This window comes from Acartia tonsa, chromosome 11 (assembly GCF_053477335.1).
Source record: "Acartia tonsa isolate MP-2025a chromosome 11, ASM5347733v1, whole genome shotgun sequence".
Taxonomy (NCBI): Eukaryota; Metazoa; Arthropoda; class Copepoda; order Calanoida; family Acartiidae; genus Acartia; species Acartia tonsa.
In genome coordinates this window covers 32,383,280-32,410,708 of record NC_137270.1, presented here as the reverse complement: position 1 = coordinate 32,410,708, position 27,429 = coordinate 32,383,280, and the positions used below count along the sequence as shown (strand labels likewise).

Below are 27,429 nucleotides of genomic sequence, written 5' to 3'. Positions count from 1 at the left end.
TTACGCTGCAATAACTTTTTGGTATATTCATTTCAGAAAAAAATCTTCTAAGTTTGAAGAGAAAAAATCCTCCAGAATAAAAAATGTCGGGCGAAGGAAATATTCCCAGTCCAAATTTTGACAATGCTGAGGCCTCCTCTGGTTTTCTACCCTTCAGCTCCACACCATTGCACGCCAATAATTTTACACCTAAGGGAAAGTAGAAAGATTGGTTTATTAAACATCTCACCTAAATGCAGAGGCGAATTATACTATCCACGCCTCTCCGCAAGAATCCGCAGAGTGTGGCGATAAAATTAAGGCCTATATTTCATGTTTTCATTTACAGTTAAATCCTTCTTTCCCCTTCTTCAGAGATATCTAAGTTTTTGTAAAAAAAATTAAAAACCTTATCATTAAAGTAACAACAACGACTTTTAATTTTCAGGGTTAATATATTGCCTATCAAAAATATATTATATTGAAATACGATTATTGATAATTAATTAGATGAACTTTTCAAATGAAATAAATTATACACTTATTTTTAATATCCCTGAAAATTTTACCTTTCTGAATTTTAAATTTATATTTGTCTGCTACAATGTCCATAACATTCACATAAAAAACTCCCAGTGGTAAAAAAAATAATATTAATTTGTTGTAATTTATAACAGATTTTTAATATAATATCGTTCGTATTTGATTTTATAAGATATAATCATATATAAAAAAAAGTGTTAATAGGCAATCAGCATTGGATTTTTTTTATTACAGCCATAGCAGTGCCGCATTTTTTTGCGGTAACCAAGATGAAATTTAAATTATCTCCCGCAAACATGTATTCTATTTGCAAATGAAAAAATAGAGCCCAGATGCACTAGTCAGAAAGGATAGTTTGAATTACCTATAGGTTAAATGTTAAAATTTTTATAAATTGGGGGGGGGGGGGGAGTTCTAACACTTTTACGTAAACAGTGATTATAGGCTTTGTCTGTGGAGTGAGAGGATAAATTATTTCACAATAAAGTTTCCTTTTGGGATGTAGTTTTCCTATTTAAAAAAATTGGGATTTGCCTCCAGGTCCAGGTACTGCAGGCCTCCAGGTGGATTCTGGACAGGTAAAAAAAATTCAAGTCAGAACAAAACTTATTTAACAAAAGTTGCTACTTTATGGGCAGTATGAAATAATTTGAAGAAAATTTTGAAATCAGGCTCCAGGTTCAGGTACTGCAGGCCTCTAGGTGGATCCTGGACAGGTAAAAACTAAAAATGTTTACTTTTGAAGTCAGAATAAAACTTACTTAACAAAAGTTGCTACTTTATTGGCGGTATGAACTAATTTGAAAAAAAATTTAAATCAGGCTCCATGTTCAGGTACTGCAGGCTTCCAGGTGGACCCTGGACAGTTAAAAACTGAATATTTCCACTATTTAAGCTAGAAAAAAACTTTTTTAACAAAAGTTGCTACTTTATGGATGGTATGAACTAACTTGAAGAAAATCTTGTAATCAGGCTCCATGTTCAGTTACTGCAGGCATCCAGGTGGATCCTGGACAGTAAAAAACTGAAAATTTTTACTATTTAAGTTAGAACAAACCTTATTTAAAAACCTGCTACTTTTTAGCTAGTATTACCTAATTTGAAAAGAAGTTGAAATCAGGATCCAAGTTCAGGTACTGCAGGCCTCCAGGTTGATTTTGGACAAGTAAAAATGCAAATATTTACCTTTAGAGTTAGAACTACTACATCTATTTTACAAAACTCCTACTTTGTTAATAGTATTAACTAATTCAAAGAGAAATTAGACTCCAGGTTCAATTTCTATTGAACTCCAGATGGATTCTGGACAGGCATAAAATGAAAATGTTTACCTTTTTGGTTAGAACAAAACTTATTTTACAAAAAAAATGCTACTTTATAATAAACTTTTACTTCTTACTGGTCTGGATAAAACCAACAATTTGCAAAACTATCATGAAAACATTTTTATAATTATTTTTAAATAAATTATATATTGTTTTATATAAAACACCGTACCGACCAGGCTTAAGTTATAAAATTGCACATATGGATATGTTATTGAGTGTCTCTAGCGATATGTTACTGAGGGTCTCTAGCAATCTGGCAACATCATGCCAAAAATCTTTTAAAGATCAATGTTTTTTAGCAGTTGATGGGGCTCACCTATGGCCCACCTCTGGACCACCTCTGGCGCACCCCGATCCGGCTCACCACTAAAATGATTTAAAGATCCAGCTCAGAATCAACCTCCACTATCTGAACCTAAAGCTTGATTTTTAAATTTTCTTCAAATTGGTTTATTCTATACATAAAGTAGCCACTTTCATCTTTTTTTTCAAAATAGGTAATACTAGCTAAAAAGTAGCAACTTTTGTTAATTAAGTTTTACTATAACTTAGTAGAAATTTTTGTTTTCAACTGTCCAGGATCCCCCTGGAGGCCTGCAGTACCTGAACATTGAGCCTGATTTCAAAATTTTCTTAAAATTAGTTCATACCATCCATAAGTTTTGTTTTGACTTTAAAAAGTAAAATTTTTCAGTTTTTATCTGTCCAGGATCCACCTGGAGGCCTACACTACCTGAAACTGGAGCTTGTTTTAAATTTTTTTTCAAATCAGTTTATACTAGGTATCCATAAAGTAAGTTAAATAAGTTTTTTCTAACTTTAATTTTTTTACCTGTCTAAAATCCACCTGTAGGCTAGCAGTACCTAAACCTGGAGACCAAATAAATTATTTTTTTAAAAATAGGAAAACTACATCCCAAAAGGAAACTTTTTTGTGAAATAATCTATCCTCTCACTCTAAAGACAAAGCCTTTAATCACTGTTTAAGTGTCAGAACTCCCCCCCCCCCCCCCCTCTTAACACTAATTGAAAGGCCATAATCTATTGAATTAAAATGTGATTATTCTATTATATACAGTAGTAAGCGTTTTTTGTTGAACCGATTTTGTTCTTCTTTACAGTGAAGCTTCTAATAGGTCCTGGGAAGGTTTTAAACTATTTTGGGGGAGGATGTTTTCACCCCCCTCCCCCCAAAAAATATTTTTTTTTTATCTTTTTGAGACTCAAATTTTAAATGGGATGAGGTTGACTTTTCCTCCTCCTACCTTAAGTAAAGTGCCTTTAGATGCTTCTGGGGCGTATCCGCTAGTCTTATTATATAAAGTAGTACGCTTTTTTGTCTGTAGCAAAGGATCTTGCTAATCGCTGCTAATCCTTTACATTGAAGCTTCCTATAGGCCCTGAGGTGGTTTTAGGCTATTTTATTTTATAGATAAATCTGGGCATGGTGTTAGGCTATTTTTCTGCCCTTATTTAGCCTTTAGAATAGAGCCTCTAGATGCTAGGGGCGCAGCCGCTTGTATATACTAAAGAGCGAAGCTTTTTTATCATTATTAAAAGTGAGTTTTTCTATAATTAGGGTTGCTCAGTCTGTTCGTCCAGAACGGATAGCTCATTTCGTTAATTATGGCATGTTAGAGTTGTCCTATCAATTTGAAACTTCATATGGTGATTCCTTTTGTAGTAAGGTACAATTAAGAAAACGTAGCAACACTAAATTCAATACCAGAATGTCTGTATGTTCATTTTAAACATGTCGTTTTTTTACTTTTTTAACAACAAGTTTGTATGTGATGTTATTATCCGATTGATCTGATTTTTGGAATACTGATTCCTAAGACAACAAAGTACAATTTCATAAGTGAAGCATCTCTATAATCACCTACTAAAAATGTATGTATACCCAGGAGTTTTTAACAAATTTACTCACAATTTTTACTTTTATATATTGATTAATGAGTTCTGACAATCTACTTCTTTTTTTCAACCGTTTCAGAGCTTCGCTTTTATGGATGTTGTCATTCTTGTTTTTTAATGTCTATTTTTGGGGCGTCCAAATAATTACTGTTTGGAGGGATCGAACAAGGGGCATAACATCTTTCACACAATTAAAATGAGAGTGCGATCTAAATTTATGATCCTAGTATGTTACTGCAATTTTCAAACTTGATATAAATAAAGTTTTTAATTGAAATTAACAGTGTTCAGAAGCTGCGGGTAAGCCTTAGTGAAATCGTCATCTTATAACTTTAAAATTAAGCTGGATATCTAAACTTGTTTCTTAACAGACAATACTCCTTATTAAAATTCTTTTTTTTGCACACCTGCGGAATTTTAGGCTTGTGAGCGGCTGTCAATCCCTCGAAATTACTATTCTTAGCCCAACATAGGAAAACGATATATTCTTTGATAACAGCTGATTAGATAAACAATATTTCCTTTTAGAGAAAAAATATTTATTTTTGCAAAAATCATGTTTTAAAAATTTTTAAAAAAGTTATACAGCCTAAAAAATAAAAATAAATAATTTTTATTTTACACCTTTTTTTATTTTGCTGCCTTAATAAGGAAATATTTAATATATTTGAATCGGCTTAATGCAATTTTTTTTCTTTTTTTTATGATTATTCAATACATATGAAAAAGTAACATTTAAAAATCTCGCCACAAGAAGATTTAACAAACAAACCATTGATTTTAAGTACGATTTGATTTTTAAGTTTTAGAAAAACTATAGAAATATTCAAAGTTAAGTGTTTGTTTGCATTTGAAAAAATAATTTTGCCCTGTTCTAATTGATTAGAACTTTTCAAACAAACTTCATTTTATAAAAGATTAATATTTTTTAATGTTTTTTAAAACATATTACTTTAGATTGGTTAAAAGTTTATTTTTCTATGAGATTTAGTGGTTGCAATTTTTTTGCAAATTACGTTTTTTGGCTTTTCATTCAAATAAGTTGCACAATTCTGGTTTTTACTGTATAAAGGGGGGAGGCGGATGTGCCACTTTTTGAAACCAAAACTAAAAGACAACAAAGGAACTCGACTAAAAAAAGAGTTACAGGTCTGAGATTTTGCATGGCAGTTGCTTTATAGGGGTACAATATGGAACTGTGAAGAAACGGCGGCGCAACCGCCGAAAACCGCCGTTTCACGCCGAATTTTTTTTTGCAATTTCTCGACGGTTTTCGTCGGTTGCACCGCCGTTTCTTCACTGTTCCATATTGTAACCCTTTAAAGCAACTGCCATGCAAAATCTCAGACCTGTAACTCTTTTTTTAGTTAAGTTCCTTTGACTTTAAGTTTTGGTTTCAAAAAGTGGCACATCCGCCTCCCCCCTTTATTAAATGACTTCAGAAAAACATATTATAATCCTTACATTTACTTTTTTTCTAACAATCTGTTTTTTAGGAGACTTTTTTATATCGCTGACAAAAATGGCATTATTCTGCAAAAAAATATTTTTTTTGCAAATTTAAAGATATGAAAGTATTTAAAAAATGGTTAACTTTAATTTTTGTTTTAGCAAAATGGATTATTGTTTCTTATAAGATGAAAATAAGGTATCGCAAATATTTGTTGCAATTTTAATGCGATTTTATTGCAAAAAGCAGGACATAGGATTTTAGTTTTAACAGATTATGATTCTGGACCCAAAATTACATAGGACTGAAGTTTTCGTTTGTTGATTGCTGTAAGTTAAAGTTTCTTGCTCTAGAATAGCTATGTGTTCTAGAATGGAGTGTTATACGTAACTTATAAGTCTGCGTTTTCACCAAAAGCATGATTGACGAAATAAAAAAAATAAGTTAAAAGTAGCTGTTTTAACTTCAAATTATAATTTAGTAGCTACTATTGTATATAGTACCTTAAAAATAAGTTATTTAAACAAGAATGAATCTAACTTGGTTTTTATCTTGAACTTGTATATTTTTATATCCGCGGAATGCTGTTAATAATACGATGCGACAAATAATTTTTTCGTATGCAAAATTAGATTCATTGATGTTATAGGGTTGTTGCGCCCCAATAATGTTATGTCTATGATGGTTTATAGTTTTCTTTATTCCAATAAATACTGTACTCGATAAATCATTTTATGATCAATTAGTGGCTTCCGTTCTAGCATCAGTTTTTATTCATCTAGTAGCATAGCTGTTTTTAGCCCCTCCTCCCTGAGCCGCCAGCCGTTAGCCGTTACTTTTTCAACTTTTTGTTCGATTTAGGGAAAATAGACCTACCAAGGATTACTACTAATGCAAATTAAATTCCAGATCGAAATTCTAATTCTAAGTGCCATTTATACATTGATTACGAGATGGTTGCATTACCCCCCCCCCCCCCTTATTTATAGTTTGTTTAATAATATCATTTTGGAAGTAATTAACCGGGAAAATCAGGGATCAGATAATGGAAGGTAGAAAAATTATGCCTTCTATAGATTTAAATGTGTACTACATGTTTGAAACTAACCAACTAAAATTCAATTGAAAGTGTCCAAAGTTTTAAAGTCAACAAGTAACAGTGTTAAAACCTTGGTTACCTGTGTTGATTGTCTCTTCTCTCCCGTGGGAAAATAGATTACCTTAGATGGATTGGTTAATATTTCTCCATTATTTATTAACACCTGATATTATAACTCATTTTAATCCCATGCAAACACTACGTACAAAAAAATAGTAGGGTAGCTTTTCTACAATTACATTGTTTCATCAAGATTGTAAAAAATATTTGTTGCACAAATTTTAAAGTTGTTAAACCTGTTTTAAGGGGTATTTTTCTAGGGTGATTTCTCCTTTGAAAGAGTGGTGGTACCTTCCCCCAAAATAGTTTGTTTTTAACCTTCTTATGAGAAGGTACATTGTAACCATACCTATCTGGTATTAAATTCCTTTTGTGTTTGCCTCTACAATCTTTCCTCTATAATAACCATTTATTGCTGCACTTTTTATGTATATATAGTTATGCTTGCTCACAAAATGTACAGAGCTGGATCTTTAAATCATTTCAATTGTGCGCCAAATCGGGGTGAGCCAACTTTCCACCAATGAGAGCACAGCATTTTTCGAAATGCCGCTCTGTGATTGGCTGAAATTCGGCGCACCCCGATTCGGCGCACCATTGAAATGATTTAAAGATCCAGCTCAGCATTATATTAAAAGAAGTAAGAAATGTTTGTTTGTTTTCTATTAGAAGTTAATCTACTCTATATTAACCAATGTAAGCTGGTGGAACGGGGGACTTAAGGAAAATTATAATAGCCCATGACATATAAAGTACCGATAAAAGAACTATCAATTCTGACCAGTAATTTCCGAGATCTTTAGCTTCTAACAAAATAAGCTTCCCGTCATATCGTTTCTTTAATAAAAAATGTTGTGTTTCAGAGTTACTTATTTACATTATTTTCCATGTTTGGTATAAAAAGTTACCGCATTGATTAATGAACATTATTACAAATAAATTATGTATGAATAAAAAGAGAATTATTAATTTTATTGGTTTTACTTCATAATAAAACAAATAAACTACTGTTAATGTTCTGTTTTTTGCCAAAAAAAAATTTAACGTTTGGGTGCTTTACTTTGAGAATTTTTTTTCTCAAAAACCCCTCCACAAAAAGCCTTTAGAGGCACCCAGGGTGTAGTTATTAAGAATTTGTCTATTCGTTACTGTAAAATACGTGTTAAATACAATAAAGTTTATGATACCTAGTAAAGAAGTTAAAAAATATCCATCTTTCAATTGTCAACGAATAGTGGGGTAAAAAGAACAGAGTTGATAATTGGAAGAGATTTGGTGCTTCAGACAGCAATACAGATAATTCCAGGTAGAATTTTAATAACCCAGATACTCTTACAGAGGTATATATTCTGCAAAGGATCCCCGGCTTAAGAGGGCTGGGAAGAATGAGAAAAAAATAGTTCTGAAACTATTACCTACCAAGAAAAATTATGAAAATCGGACCAAAAATATGGAAAGATATATGAAAAATCAGCAAAAAGTTACTGGTCCTGATCATCTCATCTACAGACACAAAAATGCCTTAGAATGATGGACTTTTAATTTTAACTAGGGGGGGGGGGTGAAATGTATTTTCGCCAGGGGAAAAAATATATCTTGTGCAGAATATACACCCTCACGCTTATTTGTTGGTATGTCTCCTGTTTGATCATAAGAAAAGGAGTATTAGAAATTGAATATGTGTCTATCGAACACTGAATTTATAGTTGATTTATAAATAAAGGGAGCGGGGTAGTTTTTTTCCTATGCATAAGGGGGGGGGGGGGGGGGAGTTCTGACACATTTGCGTAAACCTGGTGTATAGGCTTTATCTTTGGACTGAGAGGATAGGTCATTAGTGATAAAATCATTCTTATATGATGAATTTCCCCCAGATTAAAGATTTTTTGGATAGGCCTCCAGGTTCCGGAGCTCCAGGCCTCCAGGTGGTCTTTGTACAGGTAAAAATAAAAATAATTTTTTTTTAAAGAGTTAGATGCCAGCTTATAAGACAAAATATGTATGTTTTTTTTCTTCAAATATGTGAATTATCATCAAAAAGAAGTATATTTTGTTCTATAAGTTAACCTCTAACTCTTTAAAAAAATCTTATTTTTAATTTTTACCTGTACAGAGACCACTTGGAGGCCTGGAGCTTTGGAACCTGGAGGCATATGCATAAAATCTTAAATCTGGGGGAAATTCATCATATAAGAATATCCCTCATAACCTATCTTTTCAGTCCAAAGATAAAGCCTTTACACCAGATTTACTCAAATGTGTCAGAACTCCCCCCCCCCCCCCCTTACTTCAGGGACAACCAACTTTGCTGGAATTATTCTTGGTGTGGGGCTACCTAGTACCCAACCAAACCTAACCTGACATAAATTAGTAAACATATGAAAATCTACTTCCCCCTCCCTCTTATTTTCAAGTTAAGGACTTTATTCAAAGAAAGAATTTTTTATTTATAATATAATGCGCACTTAATACCTACAAATGTTAGGTATTATAAGAGTTCTTAAAATTAATATATTGATATCAAAGGAATTTTTTTATAATAGGTTTAATGCGTACTAAATAAAAACGTAATTAAAATTAATATATTCACATCAAAATAGAAATTTATTCTTATAGAATGCGGATGCAATTATTTATTTTGATAAAAAAGGTATCTAGGCATACTTACATACCCTGCTTAATTACTCAATTACCTATCCTGTATTTCCCTTCTATTGGTACACAACCGGTCAATACTACGTAATTCTGCTATACATCTTAATTAACAATATTCTTACTACTTGTTTTACTGTAAAAAAAAAAATAGGATTGGTAATCCGCCCAATTTTAAGGCTGGATTCGGATTCTGATTTTTTCAAAAATCCGCTCCCCTCGTAAATAGCAGATTAATCCGTGGATTGCGGATTATATCAATAATTTTAAAGGTCTTTTTATTCTAGCCCGTACAGCGGCCCTATTTTAACCCTTACCTAACCTAAAATAAGCATGAAAAGCTACTGAAAAATAAAATACAATAAAACTTTGGAGGCTACCCACCATTTTACTTGTAGTTAAGAAACAAAAAAAAATACTATTTTTGGTTTTGTCTGCCCCATTTTAAATAAAATCATTTTAAGTGCTACAAAAGTCATTTAAGTTAACAATCCGAATCCGCAATCTTAATACAAAAATTAGGCGGATTGCTAATTTCAGATTGGGATTGCTAAAATGTTTTTTTTTGCTCTTATGTTTATAAATAATAACTATCCTTGTTTATTTAATTATATTTACGAATATGATAAATATATTTCTTAGATATATTGTAATGAAAAGGTCTTAATAAAAGATATTATTTTTAGATCTCCTGGATTTAGAAACAACCAAAATTTTAACTCAGGTATAGTATTATATTAGTTATTTTATTCATAATGACCTTTTGGTAGAATTTTTTTCATAAATTTTCCACAAGTTAAATAAAAAACAGTATTATATTAGTTATTTTATTCATAATGACCTTTTGGTAGAAATTTTTTCATAAATTTTCCACAAGTTAAATAAAAAAACAAGGGGGGGGGGACATAGACTTGCATACTAGGCTACTATCAATTTTCGTTTGTATGTTTTTCCCTTAGTTTTAGAGATATTTAAGAAAATGGCTTGACAAATGAAAAATCATGAATTGAAAATAATAATATTACGAAACCTTGTCAAAGACTAAATAGTAGCCTGACCTACAATCTGACAAGCAAAGTAAATCAGCAGTCTAACTGAAATAGTAACCGAGATAATCACGTTTCTCCCATAGAGTTAGGGAATGACGGTAGTTTGACAGTCAGACAGACTAAGTGAATTATTAAGTAGGTTCGCTACTAAGAAATAATATTAATTTCAGGTGGATATACGCCGAGAGGAGGAGGTGGGAGGGGAGGGGGAGGTGACTTTTCACCCTACAACAACAGAGGGGGTGGCAGAGGCGGCAATGGAGGAAACTTTTCACCATATAACAATGGCCGTGGCAACTTTACTCCGCGGGGAAATTTTACCCCCCGTGGTGGTGGGGGGAGGGGAGGCAGTGGAAATCATTTTAGTTTCACCCCGCGTGGAGGAGGTAATGGGGGTGGTAGAGGGGGCAGAGGTGGGGGTTATGATAACTCTAGGAAATTATTATTTTTCCTCTTACTACTTAAGTACTTAATTAACTACTTTTCTACTTGACTATTATTAGTTTTCCTATTCCTCTTAGAACCATATTTTTTTAAAATTTAACAGTTAAGGGTTTAACTATTGAAGGAAACCTTATATTTCTAACAAAAAAATTTTAATATATCTCTCTAAAGAAACCTTGTTCTTATAATGAAAGAGATTATGTTTTTTTTTTATCAAGAATCTAATCATACAAACGTTGTCTAAATTACTTTTTGATGAAATGAAACTTAGATTTAAGATAGGAAAAATAAGTACTGTAGGCTGTATCACTAAAATAAATATATCTGCGAAATTTTCATTTGGCTGCCTAAGAAAATGATTAATATATCTTTGAATAAAAAGCTTATATGAGTTAAAATAATTGTTAAATCAATAGATCTAGTTCTGGTGGAGGAAAAGATATCTCTGCTTATTTCCACGCGACAATGTTACAGGTTTGTCCTTGTTTAAGTATTATTCTGGTAATGTGTATAAAAAAAATTCCACTCAAGAATGTGTTGGATTTTTCTCCTTTTTTTAAAAGCGAAGCTTTCTTTAATAAAGACCCGTCTTTAACAGATAAATATTAATTTATGCATGTTAGATTGTCCTTTTGATTTCAAATTTGGCATGGTGATTCCTGGAGTAGTTAGGTGCGAGAAAGAAAGCGTAGCAACTCTATAATCATTTCTAGGAAGTCCGTACGTTCATTAAAAACATGTTGATTTTTTACTTTTTTGACAACTATTTTTTATATTTTTCAGTTTTTTTATTTCAATACTGATTCAAAAGACAATAAAGTACAATGTAAAAAACGAAGCATCTCTATGATCAAGCCTGAAAAAAGTATAAGTTAGTATGTCCTTAATCAAAATCCAGTTTTGCAAAAAGTTTACTTTCAATTTTGTTTAGACATACAGTTTTTATTCTGATTATTCAGTTCTGACACTACAAGTGTTGAAGTTTGTTTGTCCTACCGTTTCAGAACTTCACTTTTATGGATGTAGCATCCTTGTTTTATTTTATTGTATAACATTTTATACAGCAATCCTATTACTTAACATTGTTTCCTAACAGCCGCGAATCCGCTTCTTTCCAATGGATTATAAATAATAATCATAATGTAAATCACGTCTTCAATATTCCCTTAAAAATCAAAATCTTAGGCCTAATCTCATTTTTTGTTTACATATTCGCGGACAACTGTGTATTATTTAGGACCCATGGAAAGAATTAGAACAAAGAATGGGAACTAAAAGCTTTAACTCAAATGATATCACATCTAACAGTAGGTATGTTATTCATTTATTATTAGGGTTGGCACCGTCTAATTTTTGGACCGGATTCCGATTCTTACAAGATTCCGTCTAAAAATAAAACAGATTTTCTGCGGATTCCGGATTCTAGTAATATTTTAAAAGGCCTTTTAAAAAAATAAATGGGGTACTGGAAAGAATCTAAAGCTGCGTTTTTTCATATTTTTTTATAGGTGGAGAAATGGGGGGTGGTGATCTTTGCCTTCAAAGAGGGGAAGGGGGGGTTGAAAAAAAAAATCAAGACGCTAATTTTAGCCTAACAATTAAGAATCCGAATTCGCTATAAAAAACGGATTCCGGATCTGTAAATCTTTTTAATGTTCTGTTTTTATTTGCGTTCGTTTTAGTAAAATATTGTAAACTTCATAATGAAAACTGCTTAGTTGATGTAGGGGATAAGACAATGGTCGATATTTTGTTATACAATGCACATCCTCCTTCAATAATGATAACCAAATTAATGCATTCTGCAGATTAAATTTATTGGTGTAAAATTTCAACAAAACAATTGAATAAAAGTTTTTTTAGCAACTAATAAGTGATTCTAAGTGTAATTTTATCGATTGTCTCCTCCCTACCTGACTAAGCTAGTAGAACCCTCTAGTGGTCGATTTTTAAACTATAATGTTATTAGATTAAGTGAAGATGTTGATTCTAGCAGCAGGCCAGGGTGTTCAGATTCTCTCATACCACAAGTGGGTGATAGTCTTGTACACAGAAATAATGTAAGTATTTGAATTACAAAATTATGGAACCCAAGCTTTTTATACCACATTCTGCGTTTTTGTAAAGACGTGAAATGTAGATAAAAAAGGTTTGTTCAATTAAAATCATTATTAGTTTAGTAGAAGGCTTTAGCTATTTAAAATTGATTAGTAGGTTATCAAGAATTGTATTCACAAGAAGATTTAATTAAAATCATTATTTGTTTACTAGCTATTTAGATTTTCTTATCAAGAATTATAAGAGTTAAAAACAAGTTAAGCAATTGAACTGAAATTATAAAATAAGTATGCAATATGCATAAATGCGAACATGTCTGGTTTTGTAAAAAATTGCTTGAATGACAGGCTTAGTGTTGATCTATGTTTATTTTAAGCCCTTATTATAGTAGTACTTCGCACATTTTTGTCCGAGGATTCAATACCAATCCTATTAAAGGGTGTTAAAAAAAAACCGATCGCTTCACTCTTTTCAATATAAACCATACAGTTTTGGTCAAAAACTAATAAAAAATGACCCAATTCATGTCCAAGCAATGACAATTAGAAAACATTATTTATTTTGATTTCTACTTACCTCTCCTGAGCACTACAGCTCGAGTCCTAGCCCTTGTGGAGAATTTTTCCTTACATGGAGATTAATAATCAACAAATTGTCTTAAATACTAGAAATTTTGTAGATAGGCCGCATAATGTTCAGAGTTTTGGATGGGGCATGTAAAGACCTTTCTATAGATACCTTAACCAGGTTTATAACTCAATCCTAGCCAATTTAGCATAAAAAAGACAGACCCATCAAACATTGAGACATGACGGGTCTCTCTAGTTCTTGATGTTTGACAGATTTTTCTTTTTGATGCCAAAATGTCATTGATTGTGTTAGAAACCTGGTTAAGGTGTCTATAAAAAGATCTTGACATGCCCCATTCAAAATTCTATACATTATGGGGTCTATCAACAAGATTTTAAGTACTTAAGACGGTTTGTTCTTTTTTTTTAAAGACAGAACCTTCATGTCTCAATGTTTGAAGGGTCTGTCTTATTGATGCCAAATTGGCAAGGATTGAGTAAGAAATCTGGTTAAGGCGTCCATAGAAAGGTCTTTATAGGCCCCAACAAAAACTCTGAACATTATATGGGGTCTATATACAGGATTTCAAGTACTTTTGACAGTTTATTCTTTTTAAAAAAAGACAAAACTGTAAAAATTTGTAATAAAATATGCACTCTCCATGTAAGGAAAAATTCTCCACAAGGGCTAGGAATCGAGCTGTAGTGCTCAGGAGAGGTAAGTAGAAATCAAAATTCAATAGTGTTTTCTCATTGTCATTGCTTGGACATGAATTGGGTCATTTTTTATTAGTTTTTGACCAAGACTGTATGGTTTATATTGAAAAGAGTGAAGCGATCGGGTTTTTTTAACACCTTTATGTGTAAATGTGTTGAAAAAACAGCTAAATTAAACTCTTTTTATAAGCCTGAATTTACAATGAAGAATATATCCGTTACATATGGATTGGACTGACACACCCTATATAAAGAGAAGCTTCGTTTTAAGATATATTATTAATCTATTTTTTTTATACTTTAGGCTCTGGAAAGTTCAGATGTGAATGAAACGTTATGAAAACAGAAAATAATATAAAAGTTGATTTAAAAATAGATAAGTATATTATGGACAGAGGTAAAAATTAGGGAGACATTGGGCTGTTTATTGCACTAGTCCTAAAAGTTTTCTCATACGTTGGCTAAACAATTTTGGGGACTTTTATTAAAGTTTGATTGGTTCATTAAGTAGAGTGTGATAATGTTTGAACCACTAATTGTAATCTGTAAAAGGGTTAATTTAATGTATCATTGGGGATGTACGTCAATTTAACGGCCATTGTCTTATCCCTTTAGATTCCTGAGTAAAGATTTTAAAATGATTTAGAAAAGTCCAAAAGAAAAATTAAGGTGCTCCTTAAATTGCAGTACTTCCTTTACTACGCTACGACAGGGATTTTATAAAGATATTCCAATACTAGGTTTAAAACATTTTTGAATATAATAAATCTTAAGATTATTAACGAAGTAGGGGGTTTCGTCATATTTTCGTTGTACCTTTTCTCCGCTTTTCTCCTATTTCTAGCCCATGTTGCGGGCTCTAATCCTGCGGGGGCAATCCTCAACATTTACCTAACCTAACCTAAAACAACCTACCATTGTGAAAATACTACGAAACCCGCTCCTTCATTTTCTTTCCATGATCCGATTATTTTTACTGAATACATAATGTAATTTCTTTGTTTCCCGAGAAATGGTAATCTACTCCAAAAATAAAAACAAACAAATATCTGATATAAGGATTATGAAAATAAGATTTATTTATCTTACAAAAGCTTAATTGTATGTCTAAGTTGCGAAGCTACTTTATAATATGTCTGTCTGTTCGTCAGTCTTGGTGATTGTGGTAATTTTTCTCCCTTTCCTTGTGACCATTGAACTTTGAATCTTTAATGTACTTAATTTCATTTTTCCATTCGTTATTTTTTTGTGCTTCACTACTTAAGTTGTCACATTTGTTAAATATTTATTTCTGTCCATTATGTATTTATTTATTTTTTAATATTTGGAGTATATCTTAATTTATTTTTGTATACTAATATCATTGATATATTATGTACCTGTTAATTAGCATATTGTAAATTATTTAATATAAATTATTTGTACAGATATATGTTATACAAACATAATGATATTTAATATAAAATTGAGAGTTGTATTTTAATTGGTTGAAAATTACTTACTAAAAAATGCAAATTTCTTAATATTTCATATTTTAGTTGTTACCTACCTAGTTATAATTCTTTTTTACTTAAATTGCTGCAATTAATATACATTCAGTTGCTTCTTAATTAAAAAATAGATATAAATTAATAGGGGTGTATATTTTCTAATATAGTTGATTTTCTTTCCCCCCTCCCCTATATCACTTGCCATTATTTATAGGTTAAAAATACTGAATATTTTCTTTGAATTTCTTTCTCGCTGTTACATCACCTTTTAAAATACTTCAAAAAAACCTTACTAATCTTGAACATAGATAATTTAAATGTTAACAATCTGTAATGTGAATTTAAAAACTGTATTAAATGTTATAACTTAAAACTTGGTTAAATTTTTTGTTGATTAAAATTTCAGAACTTGTACTGAAGTGAAAAATGGATTTCCAGAACAGGGTTGGAAGTAAGACAGGCGGGGGTGGGCCCGCCTCATGGTCTGAATCGAACCGCGACCGCCGCGAGCGTTTGGCCGCGTTAGCTGCAGAAACTATTGATCTTCAGAAGGTAAATATTATTTTGACTGCCGAAATAACGAAATGATTGAGCAGATTTTAATAAGAACATGCTAACGTATATAATGGTATTTTCAATGATTTATTAACAATACCTAAGTAAATTTGGTATTATTTTATCAATATAAATCATACTATTTTATCATAGATTTTTTCGGTACAGCGACAAACGGAATAGGGGAACAAACCCTTTAGTGGAACTTATATTCTGTATATTTAAAAAATATCATAAGCATGTCTGCGTTACATAAAACAAATGCTTATTGTTTTTTAGCAGCGAAACCAAATGTCCGTTTGTCTTTCCTTTTTTTCATTCTCTTTGTTTTCTAGACTAAAATATTTTCAATTTTTTTTTGTTTGCTATTTTAACTTAAGATATTATTTAACAGAATAAAAAAGTGGATTGTAAAATATTTAGGTACTTAAATTATTTGGATTAATGCAGGGGTGTTTTTTATGCACAAATTTTTTTTTTTTTTTTTTCCTATCTGCAAAATATTTTATATGTGGCAGGGGTTACAAAAAATATATAAAACTAGGTAGGGGGGGGGGGGGGGTAATAAATAAAATATTTTGCAGCCGGGGGAAAAGAATGAATCTTGTGCGGAATATACAACACCCCTGTCTAAAATTCAATTAAAATCATAACTATACATTGACATTTCATGAAGTAAAAATACATTTTAAACCGAAATGTTTCTCAATTAGTGCACTAATAATATGAAAATATTTCATAAGATTAAAAATATAATCATGTGGTTTTATCAGGGAGGGAAGGGCCATTGGACTGTAAATGAAATAGGTACCCATAGTTTTTTAACGACGTTATCTTATCCGTTGGCTCCAAAAACTAATATTGAAATTTGATTGGTTGAATCCAAAGTTTAATCTACAGAAGGAATTATTTTTTTGCTATCATTGGGGTAGAATATCAATTTATCGTCCATTGTCTTATCCCTCAAGATCCCAAGGTTATATTTATTTTACATACGTTAGATAAATCTACAAATGATATAAATATTTACATTGACAGTAAGAGTGTATGCTTCGTCTTAGTCTTTATACTTTCAACCATTTATAACAAACAATGAAACTAGCCTTTTATAATATTTTATGCTAGTAGTTTTACCTTTTCAAAACTAACTTTTTATTTTATATTAGGATCCCTACTTTATGCGGAACCATTTGGGTACATATGAGTGCAAGCTGTGCCTGACCCTGCACAACAACGAGGCTAGCTACCTGGCCCACACACAGGGCAAGAAGCATCAGAGTAACCTCGCCAGGAGGGCGGCCAAGGAGGCCAAAGAAGCGCCCGTCCAACCTGCACCTCAAAAGGTAAGAAGAAAATAGAAGAAAACCAGACCAAGGATTAATTTTAAATCACCCCGAAACAAATGTGAGAATTCTCAAAAACTGAGAACTTTAAGACTAGGTACCTAATGGTTTAGTAGTTATCGAAATCTTAAGGTACTAACAAAAAAATGTACTACTTTATATAATAGGATTTATTCAAAATTACAATATCGTTTTCCCCTTAATTGCCTTGTTGAGCACAAATACCCTTCTTTATTTTTTAAATAACTTGTAAACAAAGAGAAGGAGTATTTTCCGTTAGTTTGTTACTTTAGGTCTGGTTAAGTTAGGTTATATTAACCGCAGTTGTTAGGTAAAGCCATAGGAAATAAACTACCCCCTATCTTATTTTCAATTTATTTCAAGAATAGGAGGGGGAGGGTCTAGTGCTTGCCAGACAATTTTTGGAAAAGCACCAATTTTGATAAAATTAAAATAAGAAATTAAAATTAAATGAAAAAAAGACATATTATTTTTATTAAGGCTGGAGTTGACATCAAGAAGTTTGTAAAGATTGGTCGTCCTGGTTACAGAGTTACCAAGCAACGTGACCCAGAAAACGGACAACAGTCGCTCCTGTACGAGGTTGACTATCCAGAAATTGCAGAAGGCGTTGTGCCTCGACATAGGTAAAGCAATGCAATACAAATTTGATATTAGTTTAAGAAATTAGACTATATTTATTAGGGCTCGTCAGCCACCTGTAAGCCTCAGGGAAATTAACCTTTTACCATTTTAAAAAACAGCTGGAAGACAACCTATCTGAAGTCTTTAAAAAAACTAAAGCATTCAAACGATTTTAATTTTATGGCTTAGTCGCGGCTGACTCGCGATTGCCAAGCCCTGATATTTACATTGGTAGGTAGTTTGTTGGAAAATTAAACTTTTTATAAAATTGTCTAAGAGTAATTTGTTTACTTTGCAAAAAATAACTCAATACAATAAAGTGCGTTATTTTAAAAATCAAAAATTTTTAGCAATTAGGTCCCTTATCCCTATTTATGGAAACATATACATGAATTTTTACTGTCTAGAATATTTCTAAGATGTATTGTAGTAAACATTTAGTTTTAAGGGATCGTGTTAAAAATCATGTGCCTCTTTTCTAAGCTCATTAGATTATACCTTATGATACTAGGAATTTCTTATAAGGTTGGAAAAATTCAACATACACATTATGGACAAATTATCATACCATTGCATTGTTAAAAATTCATTTATTTGTTTAGGTTCATGTCTGCTTATGAACAGAAGGTTGAGCCCCCAGACCGCAAGTGGCAATACCTCCTATTCGCTGCGGAACCCTATGAGACTATTGCTTTCAAGGTAATCCTCCGCTGCATCAGCATGTTGTCGGGTTCGAGTCTGACCCACACCGTGTCAAATTGAAGACGTTAATAATTGCAGGGCGACCACTGCATACTATATATACTATTTATACTTTATAGGATGAATGTGGATACTATATCATACTATATGACAAAAATTTACTATATAAATTGTAAAAACTGCAGCTATGTTAGGCGCGTGACACTAATAGTAAGATAAGGATAAATACCATGCATAGTTATGACTTCTAGACAAAGGTCGTGCTATCAAAGTGTTGATTGTTTGTTGAATGCTATGTTACTTAACCAAATATAGTGTGCCTACGCAGCCTACCGCATCTTATTACAATTGAATGATGCTCTTTGGTTCTCGTTATTATATCTTGAAATCGAGGGAGAACCCTACACAATTTAGTTATTTAACTTAACTACTTAATTAATTGGTAGTGTTTTAATTTCCTTAAAGGGCTCTGCAGCTTTTTCTTGTTAAGGATTACTTGGCTTGGCTGTAAGTTTTTTTTTCTTGAAAAAAGCAGTTTTGCTCGGATTTTTGAAGTAATATTTAGATAAAATTCTCTGCATGGCTGCAGTTTTTTTATGCATTGATTGTTTTAAATATAGTCTATGTCTTTGCTTCTAGGTACCTAGCAGAGAAGTTGACAAGTCCGAAGGTAGATTCTGGAGTCACTGGAACAAGGAGACTAAAGAGTTTTTCCTTCAGTTCTCATTCAAGCTGGTTGATCCCAATAAACAGGTGGGTTTAAGTTGTTGTTTTTAGATTGTATTGATAGATCCTTTACTTTCAATTTCAGTTTTTTAAAGAAAACACAAGAAAACTTTTTTTTTGGGGGGGGGTTTTACTTTTATCTTTCTTCTCCTCAAAGGGGAAATAGTTACCCCTCCTGAAAATAGATTTTAAAAACCTTGCTTCACTGTAAAGTAGAACCATATCGTTCCAGCGGTTAGCTAGATTTTTCGGTACATACAGATATTCTCTTATTTGTTGTTGTTCTTACTTTAAGGATTATGTTGAGGTATATTATCTTACTTTAAGAAAAATTTAGGATTTATTTCCCTCAAATGTATTGAAATAATATACGGTTTATTTTTAAACAAAATATAAACAAGGTTATGTAAATTCTGGTTATAATTTTTTTACAAGTTGCGTTATTTTAGTTGTAAAAAATGTTCTGCGGGATCTCTACAATGGTCCTTTCTCCCTTAATCATTTCAAAATTTTCCCTCTTTTAGGTTTTAAGTATTTGGCGGAAGAAAGGGTTGTAGATTTCTAAATTTTTTCCCTAATATAGGTTTATACCTAATATATATGACTTCAAAACTGATTAAAATTACAGAGGTGGATTCTTTAAAAAATTTGCCCCACTAATCGCTTAATGGGACATAATTGTTTTCGTGAAAAATCCTCCAAAATCACATAAAAAATTTGCAAAAATTAAATAAAATCTTATGTTAATAACCCTTCTATGATTTTGTTTAATTTTAGTAGATTTTTGATGTGATTTTGGTGGATTTTTCACGAAAACAATTTTGCCCCACTAAGCGATTAGTGGGGCAAATTTTTTTTAAGAATCCACCTCAGGATTAGAACCGGTTCTCAGCCTTACTGAAAAAATGTATAACATCGTATTACAGACAATTTTCCACGAAATAACTATAATTAACTATTTAGGCTAATGTGAAGCCTGTGCCGCCGCCAGCGGTCATCCCTCCCCAAGGCGGACGTCCTGGAGGACCACCACCAAACCTGCCACCCCCTCCCATGCCCCCGGGCCACCATATGGGAGGTCCAGGACCTGGAGGACCACCTGGAATGCCGCCCCCACCCCCAAACTTTCACCCCAACAGAATGCAGGAATTTGAAATGATTAAATAAAATAATGGTATTGGCTGAGCCCCTAGCATCTAGGCCTTAGGGGGCTCTGAATTCAAAGGGTCCGATATGGGACAGAAAAATAGCTTAAAACCATACCAAGGATTAAAACTAATACAGCTTAAAACTAGCCCATGACATATGTAAGGCTTCCCATTAAAGAAGAACTTAATCATTTTAGTAGTTGGCTTTAGACAAAAAACCTTACTACCTTACGTAATAGGATTAACATTAATAAATTATTTTTAAAGAGTTAAAACTTCGGAAAATTGAGACAAAAAAAAACAATTTGTATCTTTGTTTTTGCTAGATACTTAATTGACTTAATTGCCCTTGATTTGGAAAATATTCAATCATTTTAATTATTCAGGGACGTGGAGATTTACCCCCGCCACCCCCGCTAATGCGTTAATCCTTGCAGTGTACTGAACAGTACATTACTGGATGTATATAGTAATATTGTACACCTCACTTGTGTACTGTGCAGTACATTACTGGATGTATATAGTAATTTTGTACACCTCACACTACAGTACACTTTGTAAAATCAACTAATGTTTTTTCGTATCTAGATTTTTTTTCTATTTTTTTCCTTTGATTTCCTTAAAAACTAAATACCTAGATAAATTGAAAAAATCCTTTTGTTGAAATAACTATTATTTTATTCTTTCCAAAAAGCAATTTCCTCGAACATAATGGGTGAATTTTTAGTGTATTTTGTTTTTTTAACTTTGGATCATTTTAGAAGGAGGAATTTCTTTACTACCTATAGAAGCAATTTTTATAAATCTACAAGACCTAAATATTATAGGCATTAGGCAATCAAAAGGTGTTATTATATAGAGGGGATGGGGCATTTACACCTCCCCCCCCCCCCCCTCCTCTCCCCATAATTTTCTTTCTATTTTGATGAAATTACCATCAAGAATTATTTTCAGAGCATAAAAATAAATAACAAATTCCAACTTCTAGTAATTTTGTAAAATTAATAAAATGTTATGTTGAAATAAATGAATGATTTAAAACAGAATAAACAAATGTGCATTTTTCTTTCAGACATTGACGGGTGCAATTCAGTTGCACCTGGGTGTTTAGGGAGTCACAATTACTCCTGGACAAAAGGTAATGCCTTGGAATGGTGGTGGGTTAATTTATTAATAAGAACAAATATTCTGAAAAACTTTCGGGTTCATGGACACAAAAAGGAAGTAGTTGGTTTCGTCGAATTTTCACAGTAGCTTTTGATAGATTTAAATCTATATGTAATACTGAAGAATGTAATGAATGTACTTAAAATATATTGATTTGCCTGGATTTATTAAAAACCTTACATTATTAATTACAGAAATGGTTTTAAAATTGAAGAAAAACTAGCCTTAAAATTTGTTGTAACCCTTCTTTCCTTCTCTTTTTCCCCTGTCCATTTAATTTTACCTACATTTATTTTGACATTATTATTTCTTATTTTTCTTGTTAACTTAATGCCAACCTAAAAAAGGCAATGCAAACATCTCGGATACGCATATTCCTACTTTTAGGGAAGCCTAATCAGTGCCACACATAACATCTAGTGTTAGTCATGCAATTTAAATTTATAAATATTATGAAAAATTGTAAAGTACACCTGGTACTAAGCAGTAGCTTGGTGTACTATTGTATGTACTGCTTCGTAAGACGGGGCGTAAACTGTCACTGAATGTTTTTTTTATGTTTAAAAAAAAAAAGATTATTTCAGGTTGGGTTAGGTAAATGTTGATGATTGCCACGCAGGGGCTAGAAATAGGAGATAAGCTACTGTGAAAATACGACGAAACCAGCTACTTCGTTTTCTTTCCATAATCCCAATTTTGTCGCTACCAATTATTTTTCAGATTATTTGTTCTTACCGGTTTATGTTATTTCAGATTTAAGTTTGAAAATTTTACAGCACAAATATTGGATTTATATTGGACTTTAAAATTGCCTTAAGAAAATTTTGCATTTAGCACCAAGCTTTTAAGTTACATAATTTTGTTTTTACAGTGTGTTTTTTTTAAAGAAACAAGAAATAGTTAAGAACATAAAATTCACTAGAATTATGCAGCAAACTAGCCCGTAAATAAAATTTTTCGCGCATTTATGTGTGCTGTGTACTTTTTCTGCATTTTAAGTGGTTGATTATTTGAGATTTTTTACCTTTTAATTCCGAATCTAATGTTATACCTACACCGACTGTGCTGCTAGCCGTTTGGGAGATAATGGCATTTTAAGTTATTTAGTTAAAACAATGAATTTAAAATTTGGTATTTATTCACAAATATTTTTTAAATCATATACTATGAGAAAAGTTGGTTTTGAGGTTTAATTTGTTGAAAAGTGCGAGATATTTTTTTCTGTTACAAAACTCCCCAAGCCAATGAAGAAAATAAGATATTGGTCATTAATTTCTGTCAATGGTTAATGGGTTAAATTAAGCAATACTTTTGTTCCTCTAAAAAACACACTGTATATATATAAGGTATAGGGATTTTAAAGCATGCAATTGATAATAATATGATAATAATATAGCAAATAAAAGGACTAAAATAAGCCTGGTATTTTTTATGAACATTGTAGGCACATACTTATTGTTTGATTTAGAGTAACACGAAAAACAAAAAAGGATAATCTTGTTTATATTCAATTTAGGAGGGAGGAGACAATGGCTATTAATCGTCCATTGTCTTATCCCTCTGGTAGTATTGACAAGCTTGCAATATGTTATACCTGGCTATGACCCTTGAGGCCTCTAGAGGCACTTAATGATAGGTAGAGCATTTTTTCTCGGGAGAGGAGTTACGATCCCCCTAAATAGATATAAACCGTCCATGGACCTAAAGGAAGCTACTAAGTAAAATCAAATAATAGAGCGGTTGGCGAGATCTTGATTTATTGACAGAAGAAAGACTTCCTGTTTTCTTTTTCCTCAAATATTAAAAAATAAGAGCGCCAAGAATCATAAAAATCTCTGAAGTGATTGTTGTTATTTGTCCGGACGGAAATATGGTAATACAAGTCTTCTTATATAATAATGTTAATGTTAACTTCTTATATAACTTTTTACATAAAATCTATTGGCAAAAAAGAAATTTTCACTACAGAGGAGAGTTGTATCAGCCCCCCCCCCCCCCCCCTAGATATACCACACTTTTCTGGGATCTTGCTGTGTCAAGTATCAACTGTTAGGAATATCAAAGGATGACTCCATGCAAAATTTGAGCCGGATCCGGCCAAAACCGGCCGTGAATTTAAAAAAAAACTGTTTTTCCCGGTTTTTAGGGGGTATCTGTAAATCGATTCAGCAAGAGCAAAACCGGTTGGAGGTACAAAAAATTTTACTTCACATGAAATTTAGCCAATGCAATTGCCTACAAAAATGTACTTCATCATCAACTTGATTGGACAACTCTTTCCCCTCCTAAATATCCATTAAAACCTCGGAAACGGCAAAAATCGCCAAAAATCACGCCTTCGGCGGCGAATAACGGCTAAACGGTCAGCCGGAGGCGAATGAAACATAAATAAAGAAATGTCCGCCTCAAAAAGTTGTTCAACATTAAAGAGATGCTTGAGGTCTCTAAAACGACTCCTTCCCCTTCTTTAAGGGGAAAAACTGAAAAAACGTGATTTTCAAAAGTATGCTCACTTCGTGGGTGTGGGGGGCACTGAACCCGTCACCCATTTTTGCGGTTTTTGGGCCGTAACGCCCAAACGGTTTGAGATAATCTCACGGGACCTTTGGCCCGACCTAAGTCTGGTTATTTGTAAGGTCTAAGAAAAAAAATCCCGGAATGGATGAAGCACGACGTCGCTGCGCGCCGTCAAAAATCGCTGGTCGGCTCATTTTGCCCCCTCAAACTCTCACCTCGTGCCATTTTTCTGTGTAAAGATTATAATTATAATCTTTTGCGTAAGTCTGATTTTTTTTCCTAGACCGACCTCACAAATAACCAGACTTAGGTTGGGCAAAAGGTCCCGTGAGATTATCTCAAACCGTTTGTGCGTGACGGCCCAAAAACCGCAAAAAATGGCCTAAAAATTGACCGGCCTGTCATTTCATCAAAGAAATCCATCAAAAACTCACAATTTAAAATTTTAATTAATTAATAGCTTTTTTCTCATAAGAGATAATGACACAAGACTTTCACTTGGTGAAAATTCAGCATTGTGGGCCGCCTAGACTTTATATTTGGTGACCCTGGGGTGACGGGTTCAGTTCCCCCTCACACCCACGAAGTGGGCATACTTTTGAAAATCACGTTTTTTTCAGTTTTTCCCCTTAAAGGAGGGGAAGGAGTCGTTTTAGAGACTTCAAGCATCTCTTTGATGTTGAACAACTTTTTGAGGCGGACATTTCTTTATTTATGTTTCATTCGCCTCCGGCTGACCGTTTAGCCGTTATTCGCCGCAGAAGGCGTGATTTTTGGCGATTTTTGCCGTTTCCGAGGTTTTAATGGACATTTAGGAGGGGAAAGAGTTGTCCAATCAAGTTGATGATGAAGTACATTTTTGTAAGCAATTGCATAGGCTAAATTTCATGTGAAGTAAAATTTTTTGTACCTCCAACCGGTTTTGCTCTAGCTGAATCGATTTACAGATACCCCTTAAAAACCGGAAAAAAACGGTTTTTTTTTAAATTCACGGCCGGTTTTGGCCGGATCCGGCTCAAATTTTGCATGGAGTCATCCTTTGATATTCCCAACAGTTGATACTTGACACAGCAAGATCCCAGAAAAGTGTGGTATATTAATCTACCCCCCCCCCCCCTATATTTGATTTAAGTTTGATGAAATGAGAAAAAACTAGAGGGGGAGGGGTGGTATGGACAATTATTCCTGCCCCCTCTCAAAAAAATTAAAAATTGCTTAAAATGTTAGCGATCAGTAGGTATGATCCCTGAAAAGCAGAGCCTGATCGGTCCACCGGTTACCGAGATTGTAAGCTTGATCCGTAAAGACGGATCGACATCATTCTACTTTGTATTTTCTTGTTACTCTAAACTGTTTATTCCAGTATGGCCTCGAACGGATAAATATCCGCTGGATAAGAACTGGTTCTCAGCCATACTTAAAATAATCTATAGCATCGTATTACAGACAACTTTCCACGAATATTAAATCATAATAAAAAATTGATACCAAAATTCGGCCTTCGGGGCAACAAAAGTTGTTTTAATCTTATAATCTTTCATTTTTATATCCGTGGAAAGCTGTCTATAATACGATGCGATAAATAACAAGTATTGTATTATATATTAATGTTGCTAAAAACAAATAAAGTAAAGCGCTTGTTCTTAACAATTTAGGTTGCATCTAGTTAAAAGTTGGTTGCACGCTTTAACAATCCACAGCTAACAAAATTCTGGACTTTTCTAACAGGTTATTTTTATGAGGATCAAGTATAAGATATGAAGTGGATCTTCTTATAGCCTTTATAAATGATCGTAGAGGCTAAACTGCCAGGGAACTATGATAAGACAATGACCAATAATTGATAAAGTTTTCCAATGGCTATGCACAAAATTACCCCTTCTGTTGAAACGTTTGGACACTTAACTTAATGAACCAGCCAATCAAAATTTACTAAAGTCCCTAAGCTATCGAATAAGAAAACGTTATTATTAAACTATGGGGACTAGTTTAATAAACAGCCCATTGTCCCCTCTCTATCTGCTGAACAGCTGTCACTATAACAAAGCTTATTTTTGTATATTGTTTGATCCATGTTAATAGGTATTGTCTTTCTACTCAAAAAAATGAAAAATAGATTTTTTTTATTTACGTGCCTCCTTGTTTGTTTGTAGTCTTTATTGTGTGGTTTGTAACAGGGGGGGGGGAGAGGAAATTGGACTGGGAATTAATACGGTACCCAAAGTTTTATAATCACATTCATTAGCTTCAAATTTTGATTACAGCTTGATTGGTTTATTCAAACTATATTTTTTTATCTATAGAAAAGATAATTTTGTTCATTATCATAGGGAATGTACATTATCAATTTATCGTTAATTGTCTTATAGTTAATGTGCGACTGTTTTTTCAAAAGAGATTGGATCTTTCATATTTTCGACTTGATCCTATTTTTTCACTCTAAACATTATTTTTCTCTCGAGAGAAAAAAAATTAACCTAAATAATTCTAATACATTAAAATTGAGAAAGAGAGGTATTTTTCATCAAACAAAAACATTTTGCCTCCAATTTTTCAGCCTGTCCAATTAATATATAATAATGGCATTAAGTTTTTTATTCATCTGTAAAATAGTATTTAGAACTTACTAAAAAAAGTTAGAGGCATAATAGTTTTTTTTTAAATTGAAATAGTTTTATTGCCAGTACTAAGGTAAAGTATAGAACTTAATTATAAGCAACAAAACATCTTTACTACCAAGACTTATATTATCCACGTCCATTCCGACTATTTTTGAGGGGAATATTTTTACAGTGCATGTTTTTTACGAAAATTTGGAATTAATGTATGTAATACAAATATAAGCAAATTTGGCTTTTTAAATGCATGAAAGTGATAAAATAACTAAAAATAAGTAAATCCTATTATATTAAATAGTATAGTTTTTGTCTTAAGTTAAAGATCTTGGAATCTAGTACCCAATTGGTTTAATATTCAGAGATGCTTTATGATTATCTTGGGTTAGATTTAACCTAAATTATAACCCTTTCTCGTCCTACCCTAGAGACAAATCAAAGACATTCTTGGTGTCAGTACTTATAGAGTATCTTTGCTACTATCAATAATAAATATTAAACCAAAAGTGATTTCTTTTTTTATCCCCAACGGATTTTTGACATGTTGACACTTCATCTATCCAAGTTAATCCAACAGAATCTTAAAACATTTATCCAATAGAATCCAGGGATCTAAAGGGATAAGGCATTGACCGATAAATTGATGTACATCCCAA

General features: G+C 32.4%; 3 protein-coding genes across 3 annotated transcripts in view; all 3 read left to right on the top strand.

The window, feature by feature from the left end:
- The first annotated feature begins 54 nt into the window (after positions 1-54).
- Positions 55-15,763, top strand: LOC145331808 (uncharacterized). Its single transcript, XM_080176655.1, has 8 exons — positions 55-194; positions 7,612-7,682; positions 9,715-9,752; positions 10,248-10,512; positions 10,938-10,995; positions 11,759-11,832; positions 12,491-12,581; positions 14,170-15,763. The coding sequence occupies exons 1-8, from the start codon at positions 84-86 to the stop codon at positions 14,203-14,205; spliced, it is 744 nt and encodes a 247-aa protein (XP_080032781.1). The 5' UTR covers positions 55-83; the 3' UTR covers positions 14,206-15,763.
- Sf3a2 (splicing factor 3a subunit 2) lies at positions 15,763-21,547 on the top strand. Its single transcript, XM_080176652.1, has 7 exons — positions 15,763-15,907; positions 17,077-17,253; positions 17,755-17,900; positions 18,501-18,597; positions 19,240-19,353; positions 20,290-20,473; positions 20,862-21,547. Exons 1-7 carry the CDS (start codon positions 15,782-15,784, stop codon positions 20,900-20,902), a joined length of 885 nt encoding a protein of 294 aa, XP_080032778.1. The 5' UTR covers positions 15,763-15,781; the 3' UTR covers positions 20,903-21,547.
- Positions 21,546-27,429, top strand: part of LOC145331802 (uncharacterized) — a 60,521-nt gene continuing 54,637 nt past the window's right edge. The window contains exons 1-2 of the mRNA XM_080176646.1: positions 21,546-21,612; positions 25,814-25,886. The gene's annotated coding sequence lies outside the window, so the exon portion shown is untranslated. The remainder of the gene's footprint in view (positions 21,613-25,813; positions 25,887-27,429) is intronic.

Bases quoted from the DNA above. Each gene is read 5' to 3' on its own strand.
- Sf3a2 (XM_080176652.1), top strand. From the start codon at position 15,782: ATGGATTTCCAGAACAGGGTTGGAAGTAAGACAGGCGGGGGTGGGCCC. The intron at 17,254-17,754 runs GTAAGAAGAAAA...ATTTTTATTAAG, and splicing joins TCCAACCTGCACCTCAAAAG to GCTGGAGTTGACATCAAGAA. The intron at 18,598-19,239 runs GTAATCCTCCGC...CTTTGCTTCTAG, and splicing joins ATGAGACTATTGCTTTCAAG to GTACCTAGCAGAGAAGTTGA.
- LOC145331808 (XM_080176655.1), top strand. From the start codon at position 84: ATGTCGGGCGAAGGAAATATTCCCAGTCCAAATTTTGACAATGCTGAG. The intron at 195-7,611 runs GGAAAGTAGAAA...GTCAACGAATAG, and splicing joins CCAATAATTTTACACCTAAG to TGGGGTAAAAAGAACAGAGT. The intron at 7,683-9,714 runs GTAGAATTTTAA...TATTATTTTTAG, and splicing joins AGCAATACAGATAATTCCAG to ATCTCCTGGATTTAGAAACA.